General features: G+C 45.4%; 1 protein-coding gene across 7 annotated transcripts in view; it reads left to right on the forward strand.

The window, feature by feature from the left end:
- Positions 1-18436, forward strand: part of numb (NUMB endocytic adaptor protein) — a 35667-nt gene that overhangs the window by 14881 nt on the left and 2350 nt on the right. For 3 of the 7 annotated variants that reach the window (XM_034563210.1, XM_034563215.1, XM_034563211.1), the window contains exons 2-9: positions 5783-5919; positions 9895-9969; positions 15203-15235; positions 16165-16239; positions 16874-17014; positions 17283-17484; positions 17665-17964; positions 18235-18378. In XM_034563210.1, coding sequence (XP_034419101.1) covers positions 5794-5919; positions 9895-9969; positions 15203-15235; positions 16165-16239; positions 16874-17014; positions 17283-17484; positions 17665-17964; positions 18235-18378 — 1096 coding nt within the window. In that variant the 5' untranslated portion in view covers positions 5783-5793. The remainder of the gene's footprint in view (positions 1-5782; positions 5920-9894; positions 9970-15202; positions 15236-16164; positions 16240-16873; positions 17015-17282; positions 17485-17664; positions 17965-18234; positions 18379-18436) is intronic. The other 4 variants (XM_034563213.1, XM_034563216.1, XM_034563212.1 and 1 more) reach the window with 3 other exon arrangements.

The raw sequence follows: 18436 nt of genomic DNA on the forward strand, positions 1-18436 counted from the left end.
CTGTCTTATCTATGTTGCTCTCCAAACTATAAACTCAGTCCGAGCACAGATAACATAGAATTCCTTGAGCAGAGCAGTATAAAATGGGATGAAGAGTATCGGCTGGCACAGCGGTGGGACCAGTCATGAAAGGAGACAGTGGGGCCTTTTTGTCTTGAATTGCTGCCCATTCTCTCTCTCTCTCTTTCTCTTTCTCTCTCTTTGTCTCTCTCTCACGCTCACTCGCTCCCCTAGCCCCTCCCTCCCTCATCTCTTTTTGTAACCCAACTGCAGTACTCATCCTTAGGATCCTCCTGCAAGGATTAATCAGTTTTCCATTCCTGGAGAGATTATTGAAATACTGTTACATCTACAGCCAGCAGCAATCCCTCCCTCTTTCCCGGGCAGCAGCACAGCACCGACTCTTTTTTCTTCTTTCTTCTCTATTGCTTTTACTTTTCTGTTTGTCCCGTGTCTCCCCTCCTCTGTATGTCTTTACACTTTAACGCCATTGTTGACTCTGTGTGCTTATGTCCTTAATTATCATCCAATAAGTACGTTGAAGATATTGCATGCGAGAGTCTTTAGAGATGTTTTTTTTGGTCCTTCACTATCGCTCCTTTCTGTGTACACGAACACAGAGTCAGTATACGTCGTCCTTGTGTAATCGTCCTCATTATTGTTGGTTGGAGAACAGCCAGAGATCCTCACTGCACCAGACTACAGAAGCTCTGACAGCTCCAGCAGGGTTCAGATCCTACTCTCCTGCTCCAAAGCCATTACCCCCTTTTTCTCTCCCTGTCCCCCCGCTGCCCTCTCCCCAACCTCCGACACGCCTGTCTGTCCTCCATTTGCTCCCTTTTGTAGTTTCAGTACATTAAAACTTGCCAAAGTATTGTTTTCATTTTCGGGCTGGCCCTCGGACATGTTGTTTGTCTTTTGACATGATGATGAGACGATGTGTTGAATGTGTTTCAATGGTGTCGGTGAGTAAAATCTTTGATTACACCTGTCACACAACCATTGGCTTTAAGTAAAAAGTACCTTTCGTTTCTGTCTTTTGTTTTGGTCTATCCCATTGTGTAAGGTATTCTGCCTTGTGTGTTCAACAATAGCAAGAAGTCAGTCAGCTGAAGAGGCAGATGAATAAATCCAAACTCGGTAACTTCAGTGCAGACACCGAGCATGTTGCTTAAAGAGGGCCGCTCGCCTTGTATACGGCAATGGCTTTAGTGATTGTTTTTTGTAGCTATATTTGTCTCACTTGGAAGTATAACACCAGTGCCAACAATGCCTGCAAGATCATAAACTCTGAAGTATTTGCCAGAGTCAAGAAGCTATTACTGTCTGTTTAACTGCCAGTTTGATGTACCTCCCTTGTTTTGCATTAATTCGATTTTAGTTTTTAACCCAGTTAAAAACAATGTTGAAGACTCACTGTTGCAGTGAGGAAATGTATGCTTATTTTAATGAGTCTGGAACAAATACAAACCTGAGGGAAACTGTGCTGATTTTTAGTTTTTTAGCTACCTCTCAGCTGTTCTCTCTCCCGATCCTAAACTCCTACTCTTTTCCATCTCTGTCCCACCTCTTATTCTGACTTTTCCCCTTCTTTTCTCTCCGCCGTGTCAGATTTGGGTGCTCCATCTTTGCCTCTCGTCTTCCCTCCCTCCTTGCCTTCATCTCTCTGACTCATGGCCAAACCATAGGGGCTAAACCCACCTCACATGACCCACACCCACCCACACAAACACTCTGCACCAGACGACAGCCAGACTTTCCCCCTCACTGCTCATTATGTGCTCCGCCTGGCCTCCATCCCTTTCACTGGTCAACTTGCTGCCAACTCCACACAGATGCACACAATATAGTTTCTTATGGTTGTAACACTGCAGCTAATGCACATTTCATACACAAGCTCCATGTATTTACTTGGGATAATGAACACGTGGTTCACCCACGTTTGACATACCAGTCTGCTTTCACAGCTTAATCCTGTTTGACACAGAACTCCCTCTGCAACTGTAGTTCAGTGCACTTCAGCGAATCGTGTTCATAATTCATACGTTTTTTTTTTTTCCACTTACTGTATCTGCATTTTTTTTTTATGCATTTAAATGCGGTACATAAACAGGCGCATCCAGAGCGAGTTGAGGAGTTGGGTTCAGATGATGTATGCTGCTTTAAATCAATGAGAAAGGTGGATCTATACAAGGCCACTGCAGGAATAGGATGCCCTGAGATGGATGCCTTTTTTTAACTTTTCGATAAAAATGTTAACATGTTGTCGGGGTATTTTGTATCGCATTCCTGCAACCGGTTACTCATGTTGAACACTCATGTTGAGCACCTGCAGCATATGCACGCTGCAGGTGCATATGCTTGACTGAGCTCAAACGTGTGTGTGTGTGTGTGTGTGTGTGTGTGTGTGTGTGTGTGTGTGTGTGTGTGTGTGTGTGTGTGTGTGTGTGTGTGTGTGTGTGTGTGTGTGTGTGTGTGTGTGTGTGTGTGTGTGTGTGTGTGTGTGTGTGTGTGTGTGTGTGTGTGTGTGTGTGTGTGTGTGTGTGTGTGTGTGTGTGTGTGTGTGTGTGTGTGTGTGTGTGTGTGTGTGTGTGTGTGTGTGTGTGTGTGTGTGTGTGTGTGTGTGTGTGTGTGTGTGTGTGTGTGTGTGTGTGTGTGTGTGTGTGTGTGTGTGTGTGTGTGTGTGTGTGTGTGTGTGTGTGTGCAAACGTACTCTCTCTTTCATGAGTTTGTGTTTTTACTTGCATTCCTGCTCTCCTCTGATTCGTGCCGCGGAGAGACGGTGTGTGTGGGTTGTAAGCTGGCCTAAGTGTTAAGTGATTTAGAAGGTGAGTTTAGCGGAGTGCTGTGAGAAGAGGCATTACCTTTTGGGGGCATTAATGTTCAGACATCGGGCTGCGAGATGAAAAAAGACCTAATAGTTTTTTACCTCTGTCTGTTCCAGGAATCAATTTAAAGATACCAAGAGGAGATCTCCTGGCAGGAAATGTCCTTTTTGTTCTGCACTTTAGTCTGAGCTGGTTTTCAATTTAGCGATTTCAAGTTTCTTTTTTTGGTGATTATACTTTTTTTTTTTTTTAAACACCAAATCTTTTGAAAACATTTTGAAGACTGTTCATCTCAGCTGAGAATCATCATATCGTTGCTCTGACGGACGCCTTTACTTACAAGTAGCCATTTGATCCAATTGTTAATATAGAGATATTGATTGCGTCTCTTTCTGTTTCTTTTTTATTGTGTGGCTTCTCCAGCACCAAAACACAGCTGAAAAGAAGACTGTTTTTAATAAAGCACTACCTACCTAAAAGTAGCAACTTCCCTAAACATCTTTCTACAGTATCACAAACAAACACATGTTCTTGTTTTAAAATAAGAAAATTCACAAAAAATGTACATATTATATTTAGAAGATGTGTTTGTGTCCATAGCGCATTGGAAACTAATGCTTTTAATTTGTTGCACTAGAGACGAGGTGCTCAAGAGCAGACAAATCTGTTTCCCTGCTGCGCCTCCTCTTCACTGTGCAGGCTGGAAGCATGCAGCCTGTCACTGGCACCGCAGTGAGCCCAAACATGATATGACCTAAATAAACCAGTGTGTTCGCAGAGAGCGGGAGTGAGGGATGAAGCAATGTTTTTTTTCCCCTCTCACCGAGTCGTCTTGTTTTCAAACACTTCACTCTACTGCAGGCTACGACATGCATAATGTGTGAGTGCAGTCGAACGCACATGCACACTTTTATACACATTCAAGTTGGACTGGGTGCCTTTTTTTATCGTGACACTTGCTGAGGCACTTGCTACAAAAAATAAGTGTTTTCGCACATCAAAGTTGACATTTTTGCCTCTTTTTTTTTTACAGACGGCTCACCCCGTCAATTTGTAGGAGAGCAACATAGATAGGATAGCCTCTGATGTGCCACACAATCGTCTCCATCACACAACATGTGGGGGGGAAAGGCGACAAAAAAAAAAATTAAAATTTCTTAAAGTGCACTCAGGCTATTGTGAAGTGCAGAAATCCGTCAATTCACATGGCAGATTCAGGCTCTTGAGAAGTATTCCGGGGTGCGTGGTCCCCTTTTTAGTGACAGTAGGAAGTTTGATGCGTTTTGTGTGCGTTTTCGGTGGCCTGGTCAGCTTCTGAAAGCTCCATTGTGTGCTGCCCACAGAGCTGGAGCCTGGCACGGACAGATAAGAGAGCCTCACCTCAAACACACTTTCTACCCCCAGCCAGTACCTGCTCCCGGGACAGGTTTCATTATGCAAACAGACAGCTCAGTCCTGTGTTTGTGTTTGTGTGTTTGTGTGTGTATAGTTAAGTCGGTGCATATGTGTGTGGTTGAACGCTGCTCTATTGCCGCTTGTTCTTGTGTGTGGACAGTCGGCTCTCCTGGATTAAAGACCTTTAATCCCGCCCGATCCTCATCAGCTCAAAAGTTAGCGGGTGCAACTTGTTAGTCGAGGAGTATGTGCTGCTCGGTGCTCAAAGTCAGAATTGCACGGCTGAATGACTTGTGGTCCTCGGCTATGAGCTCTGATAAGAGAGACGTGAGCCAGGCTTTCGGTGATGGATGCACCTCTCGGTTCTGGTTGGGACCAGTTGGGATTTTAATTGGTTCTCTGCTTTTTTTTCTGCCGCCTAATCTCCTCCCAAAGCCAAGAAGACATACATGTGCTGTTTTAGTAGTGCTTTTAGCCTAATTAATTGTGCTGTTTTGAGTTTTTAGAGTGTCAGTGTTTGAACCTGCACTGAAGTGAGTCCTCGACTTATTTTTGTTGTGCTCTTAAGTTTTTGGGAAATGTGTCATTCAGCATGAAAAAAAACAAAAAAACATCAAATACGACGATCTTATTCGAATGAGACGGCAACGCTTGATCAGCGACTTATCGACTAAGAGGGTTAGCCCTATTCATGAGTACATTGTACAAAGTAATTGCTCATATCTTAGAGCGCAGTGAGATTATTAAAGAGGTCTGACAGGGCAACAAACGGGAGATGATCTCACCAGTGAAAAATAAAACCAATAGTTTTGTCAGATCACTTTATTTGGAGGTTTAACCAAAAGTAAACATACTGATAATGTTGATCATAAATCCGCTAAACTTGTACAGGAAAGTATAAGTTGGTCCCAAGCTGGACCAGTCAGTGGGTTTGTAAACTATGGTGGGTGTTTAGAATGGGACGTTTGGGAAGTTTTCTTTAGCTATTTGTATTTTATTTTTTTAATATTCCAATTAATCTTGAAGTTGGAAATATTGTCAGTAATTTTTCGAAACATAAGCCAAAATTCAGTGGCCAAGACGTTAATTGCAAACATAAAAATGTCTAAATTAGAAATGGGAATTATTAACAGTGTATGTAAACATTCTGGACAGTCATTTAACGGTAATATTATAGCCCTGATCAAATTCAACAGGTAAAACGTTCACTCTGCACAGCAGCACACTGCCCTCAGTGTCCTTTGTTCCCTTTTTTATTTGGGCTGCCTTGACTCCAAGGACTCCGACTCCTTTGTACCTCCTTGTGAGTCAGGGAGACAACAGCTTATTGTTTTGTCGGCGTTTGAAGCGTTCCTATTTACAGGTTTTATTCAGGATGCATGAAAGGCTCCAGTATGCGATTCCGCACTATCGCCAGCTTCTTATCCGTTATCAAACACCGGAAGTTGGCTAATTTCTGTGTTGACATACACTGTTGACCGCACGTGAATTGGTACAACATCCAAGACATACAAACTTGGATCATTCCTTTTTAATAAAGTGTTTCTCGCCACTCGCAGGGAGCTCAGCGATGAATAAGCTTCGGCAGAGCTTCCGCCGGAAGAAAGACGTCTACGTGCCGGAGTCGAGTCGGCCGCACCAGTGGCAGACGGACGAGGAGACGGTCCGCAGCGGCAAATGTAGCTTTGCAGTCAAGGTGACTCTCCCTCACACATGTACACACCTGCATACCAAACCTCACAGACACACACACACACACCGCTGACCTTATTGTGGCACACTCGCACCTCTGAGAAACTTACATGCTGCCGGGCTCCCCAAGGACGCCGCCTGTGATTAATCACAAGCATTCAGAGACTGTGAGCAAAGCTTTTATCTAGGTTCTCTGCTGTAGCCGTCCAAACCGGTGGGATGTGTGCGCACACAACGGGTTTCTGGCCTCCAAGAGAAATCAAAACCACTTGAATCATCAAGTGAACTGTACAGAATGAAAGAAAATGCTTCATTATAGTCGGGGGCACTGCAATAGCGCAGCGCCAAGACAAAACAACGACTCGGGAGGCGATGCGGTATCTTTCTACACGCAGTACGTATATTCAGTGCTGTGCTGCAGCCGATGGAGTTTTCTATGTTTTGGCAACACAACCTTCCACTTTTGCAAACAGAAGTGCAACGGTACACTTCCTCTTATCACGAGGGATCGAAAGAATAAAGGGGAATTGAAAACCGCAGAGTGGAGAAAGAGAAAGTTTTCCTCCGAATACATGAACCGTGTGGCTGGTCAGCCAATGTGGATTATAGGCTACATTACAAGAAAGTGTACAGGGTTACCGTGTCGACGGCACCCTTGTGTTTTTTGTTCTATCCTGTTTTCTTTGCGCAAGAAACAATAATTAATAACATTAAGAGTGGAGAGAGGTGGACGTGACCGTGGAAGGGACGTGCGTGATGTGGAACGGGCGTCAAAGTGCTCATCTCAGCCAGTGTGAAACGTCCTAGATTCAAGATTTCCTCTAAGCTGTATTCCAAATGTCCCCTCGCGCCACACACACACACACACACACACACACACACACACACATATATACACTTTCCCTCCCCCACCTGCTTCCCCTGCTTCTCGCTGTACTCAAAGGGTTTTCCCACACTCCTTTAAAATGAATGGACACGAACTACGTCTTCGCACATCGTCTTTGGTATTTGTGCTGAAAGAGACAAAATTGTCTTGACGATGGAAAGCGGTTTCATTAAAGTACTGCAGATTTCTTTCAATGTCTTAAAGAGGACCAAAGACAAACCACTGCGGTGTAACTGTAACCACCAAACCGTACTTAAGCTGCACTGATCATTGCTGCAGGGTCTACTCTTAAAAAAATCTTGTCGTAAGCAGTCGGTAAATTACAGATCAGCCAGTGTGGTCAAAAAAGAAAATGAGCTCATCTCGCATTGTCATGCCTTCCTTCACATACTTCTGCAGCCACCAGGCTTTTAATGTCCTCTGCACTGGCTTCTATCGTGCCGGTGCAACCTACCATGCTACTCCTCCGTATCCCTCCTCACCCCCCTCCTCCTGCTCTAGGTGCCTCAGAGGAGCCCAGTCGTGTGGGTTGGAATAGTTGCAGTGAAATTATCACTGACTGGCGCACTAAAGAGCAACCGATAGAGGGGAGGAGATGAGTGAAGAAGGTGAAGGGTTGTTTCAAAGTGGTGGCGATGGGGCGAAATGAGCCTTTAATGTCGTGGTTCGGGGCTTCCCCCACTACATAGCGCCCTTTGACAAGCATTGTAAAAGCGCAATCCCCCCCACCTCCCCCCCCCCCCCCCCCCCTTTTTGTGTACGTTTTTGCTTGTCTGTTGTTTTCCATCTGAAATGGCAGTGACGGACAATTATTCACGATCCAAGGTGATCGTCAAAGGCATAAAAATGTTGATTTGCTTTTTATGGAAATGTCAGTCTTCTGGAGATGGATGCGGGATCAGATTAAATTGCTTATGTGTGTTGCTTACCAACTACAACCGAGAAGGAAAGTAATTTATCTCCTTGGTACGTTTAAAACTCTGTAGACTTATTCATATGGAAATGAATGTGCGCAGTTTGGTCTGAGCTTGTCGTCTGCAGCTATTCACACGTTGGAAAGGAGTTTGTAAGGCATTGTATTGAAGCTGACTTTTTTTTCCACTTCATTGGATTTATGGCCAATATCCTGAATGAATTCCTAGACCCTATTAGGATGATTTGAGAGGATTTACACCAACAAATCCAGCTCCAGTTAATTGATATTGATGTATGTGAAATGCTACTATCAGAGCTTCTGAGCTAGAGGTGCTGATATGTGTTTTGGTAAGCTGTTGTTTCAAGCTGTTTCAAGCTGTTTCAAGCTGTTTCAAGCTGTTTCAAGCCTTATGGAGCTAACTAATGTTTCCAGCTCCATATTTACCAACAAGTTGAATATTTCTTCAAGATAAAATGTGAATATTTAAACAATACAGGGCTGTCATATCCGTTGTCTTGACCCTTATCATCAGCTCCTCCACATGTTTACAAATTGGGAATTTACCACTGCTTGCCCTATACAAACCAACCCCCAAGAGCAGGGACATGTAAATACAATATCGCATGTCTTTCCTCAACGTTGCAGGAGCAGTGACTGCAGAATAACACAAACATCACGAAGTACGCATGTCATCTAATCGGAGCCCACTGTGGGATTAGAACTAATCCTGGAGTGGGCCCACAAACAAACCTGTATTACCCTACACATGTACGACAAACAACTCAGGAGATATTCATTATTTATTTATGTGTACATATGAATGCTGCTGGCGGCTAGTTACTAACAGGACGGCGTAAGATGCTACACAAAGCATCTGTTGTGGCTCTTCAAGCCTCCTCTACTCATCTCACCTCAGCCCCGTCTCCTGGATGATCCCCTATTAGCGACGCTGCTGCTCTCAATGTCCTCACTTCCCCTGGCTGCGTCCGCATCAGTATTGCGCGTGTCCGTGTGCGCGTGCGTGTGCGTGTGTATTCTAATACGCCCACAGTGTGACTCACGGCTTTGGCGTCACAATCTCAAAATAGCAGGGCCGGAGGTCGTGTGGGGCGGGGTGGGTGGGGGGGGTGGGGGGTGACAGGCGTGGGTCAGCGTCACTTGGTTTGTGTGTCTATAAGGAAAGGGTAAGGACTTCCTCTTTGGCCCCAAATGCACAATAGCTACTGGGGTGGTCAGGGTTGTGACTCTGGAGTGACACACAGCAGGGTGTGATGCTGCTGCAGCTCGAGGAGGGAGGGTGGAGCTGGAAGAGGCAGCCTTTTCCGTTCATTCAATAGCAGTTAAAAGTCCTCCAAGACCCGATGTCTCGATGTGGGTTGTTATGTGGTTTTAGCTCAGGGCTCCCCCCCACCTTAGCGTCTCATCTCCTTATTAATTAGACTCTAGATGGCTGTTATTCCAATTATGTGTCATTATCTATGCGGCGTGCATGTTGAAATAGGGCCTCTGCTTTTTATCCTCAAAGGTTCACGCTAGACACTGTTTATTTTTCAAAGTGTACGGATTTCTTCTGACGTCAGTGGAGGCAGTGCCATTAATTCTGGCACACGGTCGCCTTCTTATAAGGTGCGTGGAGAAGTGAAAGAGTCTTCGGATGTCAAACCTCCAGCACGCTTGTCGTATAAAGGACATCTTTTTGTCGGCTTGTGGTATATGCATACAGACATATATTTGTGCAGACATACTCGTGTGTGTGTGTGTGTGTGTGTGTGTGTGTGTGTGTGTGTGTGTGTGTGTGTGTGTGTGTGTGTGTGTGTGTGTGTGTGTGTGTGTGTGTGTGTGTGTGTGTGTGTGTGTGTGTGTGTGTGTGTGTGTGTGTGTGTGTGTGTGTGTGTGTGTGTGTGTGTGTGTGTGTGGACAAAATTTGAGATCAACTAGGGAGCAGTTGAACTGCGATTAACCGCAACATGGTAATTAATTAGGTGTATAACTCACCAGCGCCTGCCAACCAAGGGATATTAGACAGTCGTGACTCATACACGATCTCATTGCAGAGTTTATTAATGTGACCTTACTTCAGGAGAGATAGCTACAGGAAAGGTCTGTCCCAGCGTTACTCACTCTCTTTCTCTCTCTCTCTCTCTCTCTCTCTCTCTCTCTCTCTCTCTACCCTGCAGTACCTGGGACATGTGGAGGTGGAAGAGTCCCGAGGCATGCACATCTGCGAGGATGCAGTGAAGCGGCTTAAGACGGTAAGTTTCTCTAGAAAACCCCTCCGTACTTCCAGGAACAGGGCAGCTTTTTAAAACATGTTTTCTTCCTGTAGTTCGCGTCACAGTTCTTCCACCAACAGCCTGACTCCCTCTAACATTTCCTTTTATTTCTCAGCAGCCCTCCTTCTTCTGTCACCAAGCGGTTTGGTTCTTTTTATTGTTTCAGCGCTGTTTATTCCTGCCTAGTTTACTGGACATCGAGGCCAGAGAGAATGTGTGTGTCTCTCTCTCCCTCTCTCTCGTAACACTGTCTCAGCCAGAGGAGATAGACCGGTGTGTACTTCCTGCTGCAGGAGATTCCGGTTGAGTTGAGCAAAAAGAACAAATTCCAGTTTGGGGAGCAAGGGCAGGGAAGGGGGAAACGGTGGAGCAATTGCTTTCCATGTTGTCAAGTCCCGTGGGTAAAATGTGGCTGATTCTCTGCCGCTGTGACTGCATGAGTCCATTCATCACGTCGATGTCTGAGTCTAAGGTCTAAACTTGACTTTGGTGGTGACAAAGATTTCCAAACTCTTGCTTGAATTGTCTGCGATCCGCTTTCAGTTTAAATGACCCGGCTCATTGAGAATTCACACCCTGTTAGCAATACCTTTTTCTTTGTGCTCCATAAAATTCATCCCTTTTGAAAGTTCGACTCGATGAACTGTTGAAGACCACTTTAGCCTTTTGTTCGTGTGATTATACTGCAGAACAGGCTTGAGAATAATTAAGTATTTTACGAGTACAATTTAATGGACAGTAAAATGCTTACATTGCCAAACCAGTTAAAGCCGAACGTTATGATAAAACAGAAGTTGTGTAATGCAACCGTGAGAACATACACGTGCAGCTTCATGTTTTCCTACAGTGCTTACATTTGCGCGCACACACGCACATTTGTACACACAAAAACACCCACAGGAAGAAGTGTACCCGGCAGCATAGCCGACCGACGCACTGTACACACACACACAAACATACATGTTCCTACTAAGCGAATACACAGAACCTGAGCACACACACACACACACACACACACACACACACACACAAGCCTAATGAACACACACACTGGTGCTTGATGAGGTCACATGGTGTACACAGAGCTTCAGCCTGTGGGGTCTTATTGAGTTACAGTTATTTTAACAGGGCGGACAAAATGGAGCCAACTCCAAAGTTAAGGCGGGTGCTTCTGCCTTCTTTCCTCCTGCAGGCCGCGACTGTCTGACCCTCCTCAGCCTCGTGACGTTTCCTCCCCTGTCTCATCCGCTGACCCAAAGATGTGGCTTTCTTGAACCCCCGTTTATAAGTAGGGTGGGGAAATTAACTCCAGCCATAAATTCATGACAGACTTTACATTTTTTTATCAGGATCTTTTGTATTATTTTATCTCTCTGCTGGCCAGCAGGGGGCGACTGCTCTGGTTGCAAAACATTTTCCAATTGTATAGAAGTCTGTAAGAAAATTACTCTACTTCTCACTTGATTTATGACACAAGTTAACATAGGAAACATGAGTTTATGGTCTCAATCTCTAGTTTCAAGTCTTCTTCAATACAGCATGAAGTTCATTTAGTAAATGATGGTCCATTTAGAGTCAAATGGACTCTATAGAGTTATACTATATAGGGTACAGTTATAGAGTGTGCTTTAGGGCGGGCTTACTGTGACAAGTTGCTTTTCGCTACCAGAGCCGAATACGTAGTCTGCCACAGCAGTCCAAATATGGTCACTTCCACTCACTGGTTACAAGATGGCGACGGCCAAAACGCTGAAGTCAAGGCTTCAAAGCATTTATTTATCCCCATAGAAGTTCTCTCTAAATTATATCACGCAGCACTATCATCTCTTTGTCCACGATACAGACAGACAGACAGACAGACGTCAGGGATATCAGACAATTAATCGGTCATCGGCTTTTCCTCCTCCAAAGTATCGTTATTATATCAGCCTTTAAAATCCACTGTCAGTCGACCTCTAGTAACTGCCGCCGTTGCATTCCTGCTAAGTGACCTCAAGTTGAGCCTTGGTCCTGGACGTGGCCGTCCACCTGTGTGCCTGAGAGGCTCACCTTACAGGATGTGCCTGAAAACAATCACAGTTGGTTGCACACCGTGTTCCAAGATGGTGCCCATTCATTCTATTGAAAGGAGCTTTTACACAGTGCAGATTCATTTTTCCAGGTGTATTTCCTTCCGCATGAGTTCTGTTGTGTCCTCCCCTTGGTCTGCTGGCTCGTTGAATAGACTTGACATTGAGATGCCGTCACACAGGAACAAAAAGCATTTCTAGTCTGGGAAAGCTGTAGAAACACTAAACCTTCACAATTAAAAAAAATTCATAACGCAGTATTAACATTCAGCACCGGCGCTCAGAGCAGTGGAGCTGCAAACGGAGACGAGTGGAGCTGACCTTCTTTTCCGATTAGTTTTGTAGTGATTTTCAGACAAGCGTAGGGTCGTAAAGTGTGGCCGCCATGCTGTGTTACGTTTTCGGGGGCAGCCCATAAGCTATTTGAGGTCTCCGTAAAACAGTTTACGGCTCTTTATCGTACCACATCCATAGACTCTGCTGCCTTCAGCAGAGCAGAACAGAGTGCGACTTCCCCCGGTGCCAGTTATTTCTGTCAAAGCTAGATTGTCCTGACTAAACAAAGAACAAAGGCCAGCCCTTTTAAGCAGATATACAATTAGCGAGGCCCCGATAGATCCCAGTTCATCCTCACTGACTCTTTAAAAAGCTAACTGTTGCCAGGCAACAAATCCAATTCCTACCGGGGGACGTGCTGTGAGTTAATATTGCTCAGCAGTAAACGCTATTTCCAGGAGCTAATTACTAAGTTGGTCAGGAACCAGGCCCGCACCTGTAGGCGCCTAATATCTGTAACGACTGATGAGGGCCGTTTCCTGAAGATCTGCAAACATCAACACAATCTGGCAGCATCGGCACGTGTTTGTGTTTGTTTGTTGTTTTGGAGCAGAGCAAGAGAGATGAAGATGCTCTCTGATGGATAGGGAGGCGTGCGTGCGTGCGTTACAGCTCTGAGTCGACTCCAATGTTTTCCCAGCAACCTTTGGGAGAGTAATGAGAGTTTTCTCACAGCTCTGCGACTCGTGACTCATAGGGGAGGGTGGAGGAGGAGGAGGCTGCACTGCAGCACCATCAACCTCCAAACTGCCCTTTTTTGCATTGTCATCATGACGTCACTTCCTGCTGTTGGCCAATAGCCCAGCTGTCAACTTGTATTCTGTGTTGTAGCAGTGGGAATGTTTTTGTTGTTGCTCAGGAGCTCATGGGGACCTGGAGGGTTTCGTCTGTGTGGACTGGGTGGAGCACCCCACCAGGAGACGCTGACCGGCTGGAAGATCTTCTCCCAGTAGCCTCAGGGTCACACATAGAGAGCTGCAGGATGACGTGCTTTATCTCGTGGAACAACGTGTTAAAATTCCTCAAGTTGTGTTAACCACAGACCTTATCTCAGGCATCCGACCAAAAAACCTCTTCGAAAAAAGAATTAGACTTTCGACACAAAATGCAAGAACATTGACTCATTTTTGGGCTTCAGGACTCATTCCTGCCGCACTCTATTGACAACATATTTAAGTCCATCGGACAATGTGCATATTAAACGGGGGCTTTTAATATTAAACGGGCCTTGGGTGCCTTTCCACCCCGACTACAAGAGATATTCCTTGAATTAACACCAAATGTGGGAAGACAAAAGTAACAACAATACTCTTCAATATCCCAAACTCAAATCAAATTTGTAGGCAACTTCCTCCTTCTTATAGCTACTCTGCAGCGTGGTGGTAAAGTAACATATATGCTCTTCCTCAGTGCCTCTCTCGTACGCTGAAAGCTGTGAGTTGTTGCACAAAGTTCGGTGGCGAACGTTACACAAGAGAAGTGTCATTCGTCGTTGCACATCCTGCTGGTGGTCAGTGCTGTTTTTTTATGGGCAGAAATGACTCGTGCCACCATTTAACAGTTTTGGCTCTGGGTTGGAAGGTTATCTATTTTTAAAAAAAGAGGTAAAGTATGTACAATATTTTTTGGGTTGGCTCCAAAGCTCCCTGCTTCAGTTGTTTAATTGTTGCCTTGTTTGGCTTCACCTTGATCTTTCAAAAAAACTCAAGCTACTCTTTCTGCCCAGAAAGCTTTTTTACGGCTGTAGTGTCATCCCAGTTCACACATTGAATATCTGATATTGTATGACCGTTTTGTTCGTGTTATACACATTTTATTTTTTTGTCTTTTAAGCAGGTTTTTATTGAGGTGTTGCAGAGAAATGCCTCAAGTACCCACACCCTCCCCCACAGTGCCCTCCCATTCTAGTTATCGAAAACTATTCTCCACTAAAAATAGTGCACTAACGCTTGCTGTGCAGGTGCTATCACCATCTGCATGTGGTTCTCACACACACACACAAGCAAGCACTTAACTCGTTCCAAATGAATCTCCAGTGCTGGTTAACACGTTAAATCAAGCATTAACATGGTGCTCAGAGTGCCGTCTCCACCGTGGCTGTGTAACAGGAGCAGAGTGGCACTCCTTTTCAAAGTTTATGGGGAGGAGAGGAGCTCTCGGGTGTGTGTGTGTGTGTGTGTGTGTGGGGTGGGGGGATTAAGACTAGGCCGGGTCTAGTGATTGTGGTTTCTTTATGTGGTTACAGTGTCCTAAACTTGACCCTTGAGTCTGGCTGACTAGCGACTCAGGGGTCAAACTGCCGTCTGAGGGAATCTGTTTCTGTCTGCTGAGCAACCATGGACGTCTCGGTCTAGGAACCGGAGGGGAAAGAATGAAGTGTGATTTGGGGATTATCTCCGCCACACACACACACACCTGAAGGTCCGCCATCTTTACCTCTGTCCTGACACCTTTTGTGTGACGGCTCAGCTGTGGGGTTGTTGTGGTCTTGTAGGGTTGTTGTTGTTGTTGTTGTTGTTACTTATTTACATCACAAAAGAACAGAGGGGCGTCTCTTCAACCACAGTTTCACCCATCAGTATGGAATCTACCTGATCCATTGCCTCACTCACTCATTACTCAGCTTCACCTCCACCGAAAAACACAACACGCCCAAAATAAAAAGGTCACCTCCTGTGGGCTCCAGACAATTTGTAGACCTCTTAGGTAACATTTTCATGCCTTGTTCCCCCCCCCCCCCCCCCTCCCCCCCTCTCCCCCCCCCCCCCCCCATCTCCTCCACCCTTCTTTACCACATCCAATTCCAGGACAGGAAATTCTTCAAGGGATTCTTTGCAAAAGTAAGTTATTGCTTTGTGTATGCGAGTGTGTCTCTTTTTATTATGATCATTATTATTATAATTTTCACGTAACACCCTTTGATCACATCTGAAGTCTGGAAGAAACACACTCCTACACGGGGGTGGGGTTTGTCTGGAGAGAGACAAACACAGTGATGCATGCGTCTTTGAGCAGGTGGGGGGGTTTAGGCTGGGGCGGGGCACTTCTGTGTGTGTGTGTGGGTGTGTTTTTGTATTAACAGGCTTCTTTCCCTTCAGCTTTCTTCCACGAACCAAGAATGGAACAATGAACCGTTTGTGTGAATGGACGTTGACTTTTTGTGCACACACACAAATATTTTATTGTTTTCATTCTAACCAAACACTGTCGACTGCATCAGTGCACCAATTCCCAAACCAACCTTCTTGTTCCTTTTTATTAAAATGTTGACTCTCAGAAAAACAACTCTTGACTTGTCATCTCTTTTGTCTCTTACCTGGTGCTTTCTCCTTATTTACAGGTGTGTGTGTGTGTGTGTGTGTGTGTGTGTGTGTGTGTGTGTGTGTGTGTGTGTGTGTGTGTGTGTGTGTGTGTGTGTGTGTGTGTGTGTGTGTGTGTGTGTGTGTGTGTGTGTGTGTGTGTGTGTGTGTGTGTGTGTGTGTGTGTGTGTGTGTGTGTGTGTGTGTGTGTGTGTGTGTGTGTGTGTGTGTGTGTGTGTGTGTGTGTGTGTGTGTGTGTGTGTGTGTGTGTGTGTGTGTGTGTGTGTGTGTGTGTGTGTGTGTGTGTGTGTGTGTGTGTGTGTGTGTGTGTGTGTGTGTGTGTTGACTGAGGTTTTATGATTTTGGTACCAAAGAATGAATGGTACAGAGGAAATTGATTGGGGCACGGAGAGACTAAAAGGTTTCCTCGGTTCTTACTCGTACCTGTCCCCGTTGTGTTCTGTTTGCAGGCCGGGAAGAAGCCGGTGCGCGCCGTGTTGTGGGTGTCGGCAGACGGCCTTCGCGTCGTAGACGACAAAACAAAGGTAATGAGCCCCTTCGGCCCCCATCGCAGGAAGCACACGTGGCTTTAGTAGCTTTGAAGGTGGAAGCTGCTGAGCTCAGCAGCTGATAATGGTGGTGAAGCTGTTATACTTCTGGTCTAGTGACCTCCAAGAGGCCGTCTTTGTAAATATGTACTGTTGCACCTGCAGGAGTAGATGTGAGTAAACAGTAAAGGTTACATTGACACCTGCTGGAACGCTCTGGTACTACATCAACCCTGTTTTTAGGGTTTCTGAGAGGTTGTGAACATTTCATGGCAGCTGTAAGTTATGAAATAAACATTTAAAAAGAAAAAAAAATTACAGTTCCATTTCCTCTTTCTTTAAGCTTTATTATTAACTGTTTAATATTGTGATTCAGTTTATGAGAATGTCTTTTAGAACTCCAGCAACCTGTATTGATGGAGGGTTATGGTTTGGTCAGAGACTAGTGCTTTTGGAGCTGCTGGTAGTTTCATTCGAGCGCTCTTGAAGCCAGGCCTTCACATTGAAGAGCTGTTCACTATGAAATCACTCAGCCCACATTCTAAATTGTCTCGCTGGAGTGTCACTTAACCATAGTTTGACCATAGTTGTTAAGCTCATTCAATAATGAGGTAAAACTGTGTTTTTGCAGGACCTGATTCTGGACCAGACAATAGAGAAGGTGTCGTTCTGCGCTCCGGACCGGAACTTTGAGAGGGCGTTCTCTTACATCTGCAGAGACGGCACCACGCGGCGCTGGATCTGCCACTGTTTCATGGCCATTAAAGACTCAGTAAGAAGTCCATTATTACTACAATACTATTTTCTACATGTCCAAAGCTCACAGTTCTGATTAAAATATTAATTGTCCTCCTATCCCCCTGTCTGCCTGTGATTCTTATGTGGTGTTCACTGTTCATTTAAATGGTCTTGTTTACATTGGTGTGTATATACAAGATTTCAACAGGAAACACTTTTATTTTCTTTACGTTCAGCTTTGAGTAAACGAGACCATTATATTTATTTCATACTTTGTTTTGGTTTGCATTGTCTCGTCTCAGGGAGAGCGCCTGAGTCATGCCGTGGGTTGTGCCTTCGCCGCTTGTCTGGAGCGCAAACAGAAACGGGAGAAGGAGTGTGGGGTCACGGCCACCTTCGACGCCAACAGAACCACTTTCACCCGCGAGGGCTCGTTTCGTGTCACGACGGCAACGGAGGCGGCAGAGCGGGAGGAAGTCATGAGGCAGCTACAGGAAAAAAAAGGTCTTTATATCTAGTGCCGTCGAGACACTGTTATTCTCTGATCTGGGAAATGGGGCGGCGAGTTTAAGAACCATTAACAACTTTTTTTTTAAAATGTATTTACTCCGACTTCCAGCTGATGTTATTGCTTCGTTTGTTCATTGTGGCTTCATTTCTTGAACGTTGCCCTTCTCTCAACAGCAGAGACGGATGTGAAGGTTACTGGGAACTCAGCCACCAGTGTGACAAACTCCTCAGCGCACTCGACGGGAGGCTCACCATCCCCCTCGTCCTCGCCGCCTCTCTCCATGTGCACACTGGGACCCCAGGTGATACCACGCAGACACGCACCGGCCGAGGCTCTCGCCAGGCAGGGCTCCTTCAGAGGCTTCCCGGTCCTCAGTCAGAAGACTTCTCCCTTCAAACGACAGATGTCGCTGCGCATGAACGAGCTGCCCTCCACCATGCAGCGCAAGTCTGACTTCCCCATGAAGAACACGGGTGAGTTTCGGGATCCTGACCTCAGCTCCTTTGTTGTTCCACACAACCTGCTCATTATCTCCAGGCGCAGCTGTCTGTATTTGTATAATAAATCAGAAACAGAAAAGGAGATTTTTAGTTTTTTTGATGAGTATATTACTCATCAAAAAAACTAAAAATTATTATTGTAGTAACGAGTCAAACGATTACAAAAACATATTCCTAGAGATGAATTCTGCCCGATCCTCTGTGTGATTTGCTTCTAATACCTTTTTCTCTTTTCCCCTCCAGTCGTTGAGGTAGAAGGAGAAAGTGACAGCATCAGCTCGCTGTGCACTCAGATCACCTCGGCGTTCAGCGGACCCCCAGAGGACCCCTTCTCCTCAGCACCAATGCCCAAACCAGCGTCATCCCCTCAGTCTCCTGTAGCACCAGGTAACATCTGCTCAGCCTCGTCTAAAACTTCGATATCTAGCATGTGTAACTTCCCACC

The sequence above is a fragment of the Cyclopterus lumpus genome, chromosome 22 (assembly GCF_009769545.1).
Source record: "Cyclopterus lumpus isolate fCycLum1 chromosome 22, fCycLum1.pri, whole genome shotgun sequence".
NCBI lineage: Eukaryota > Metazoa > Chordata > Actinopteri > Perciformes > Cyclopteridae > Cyclopterus > Cyclopterus lumpus.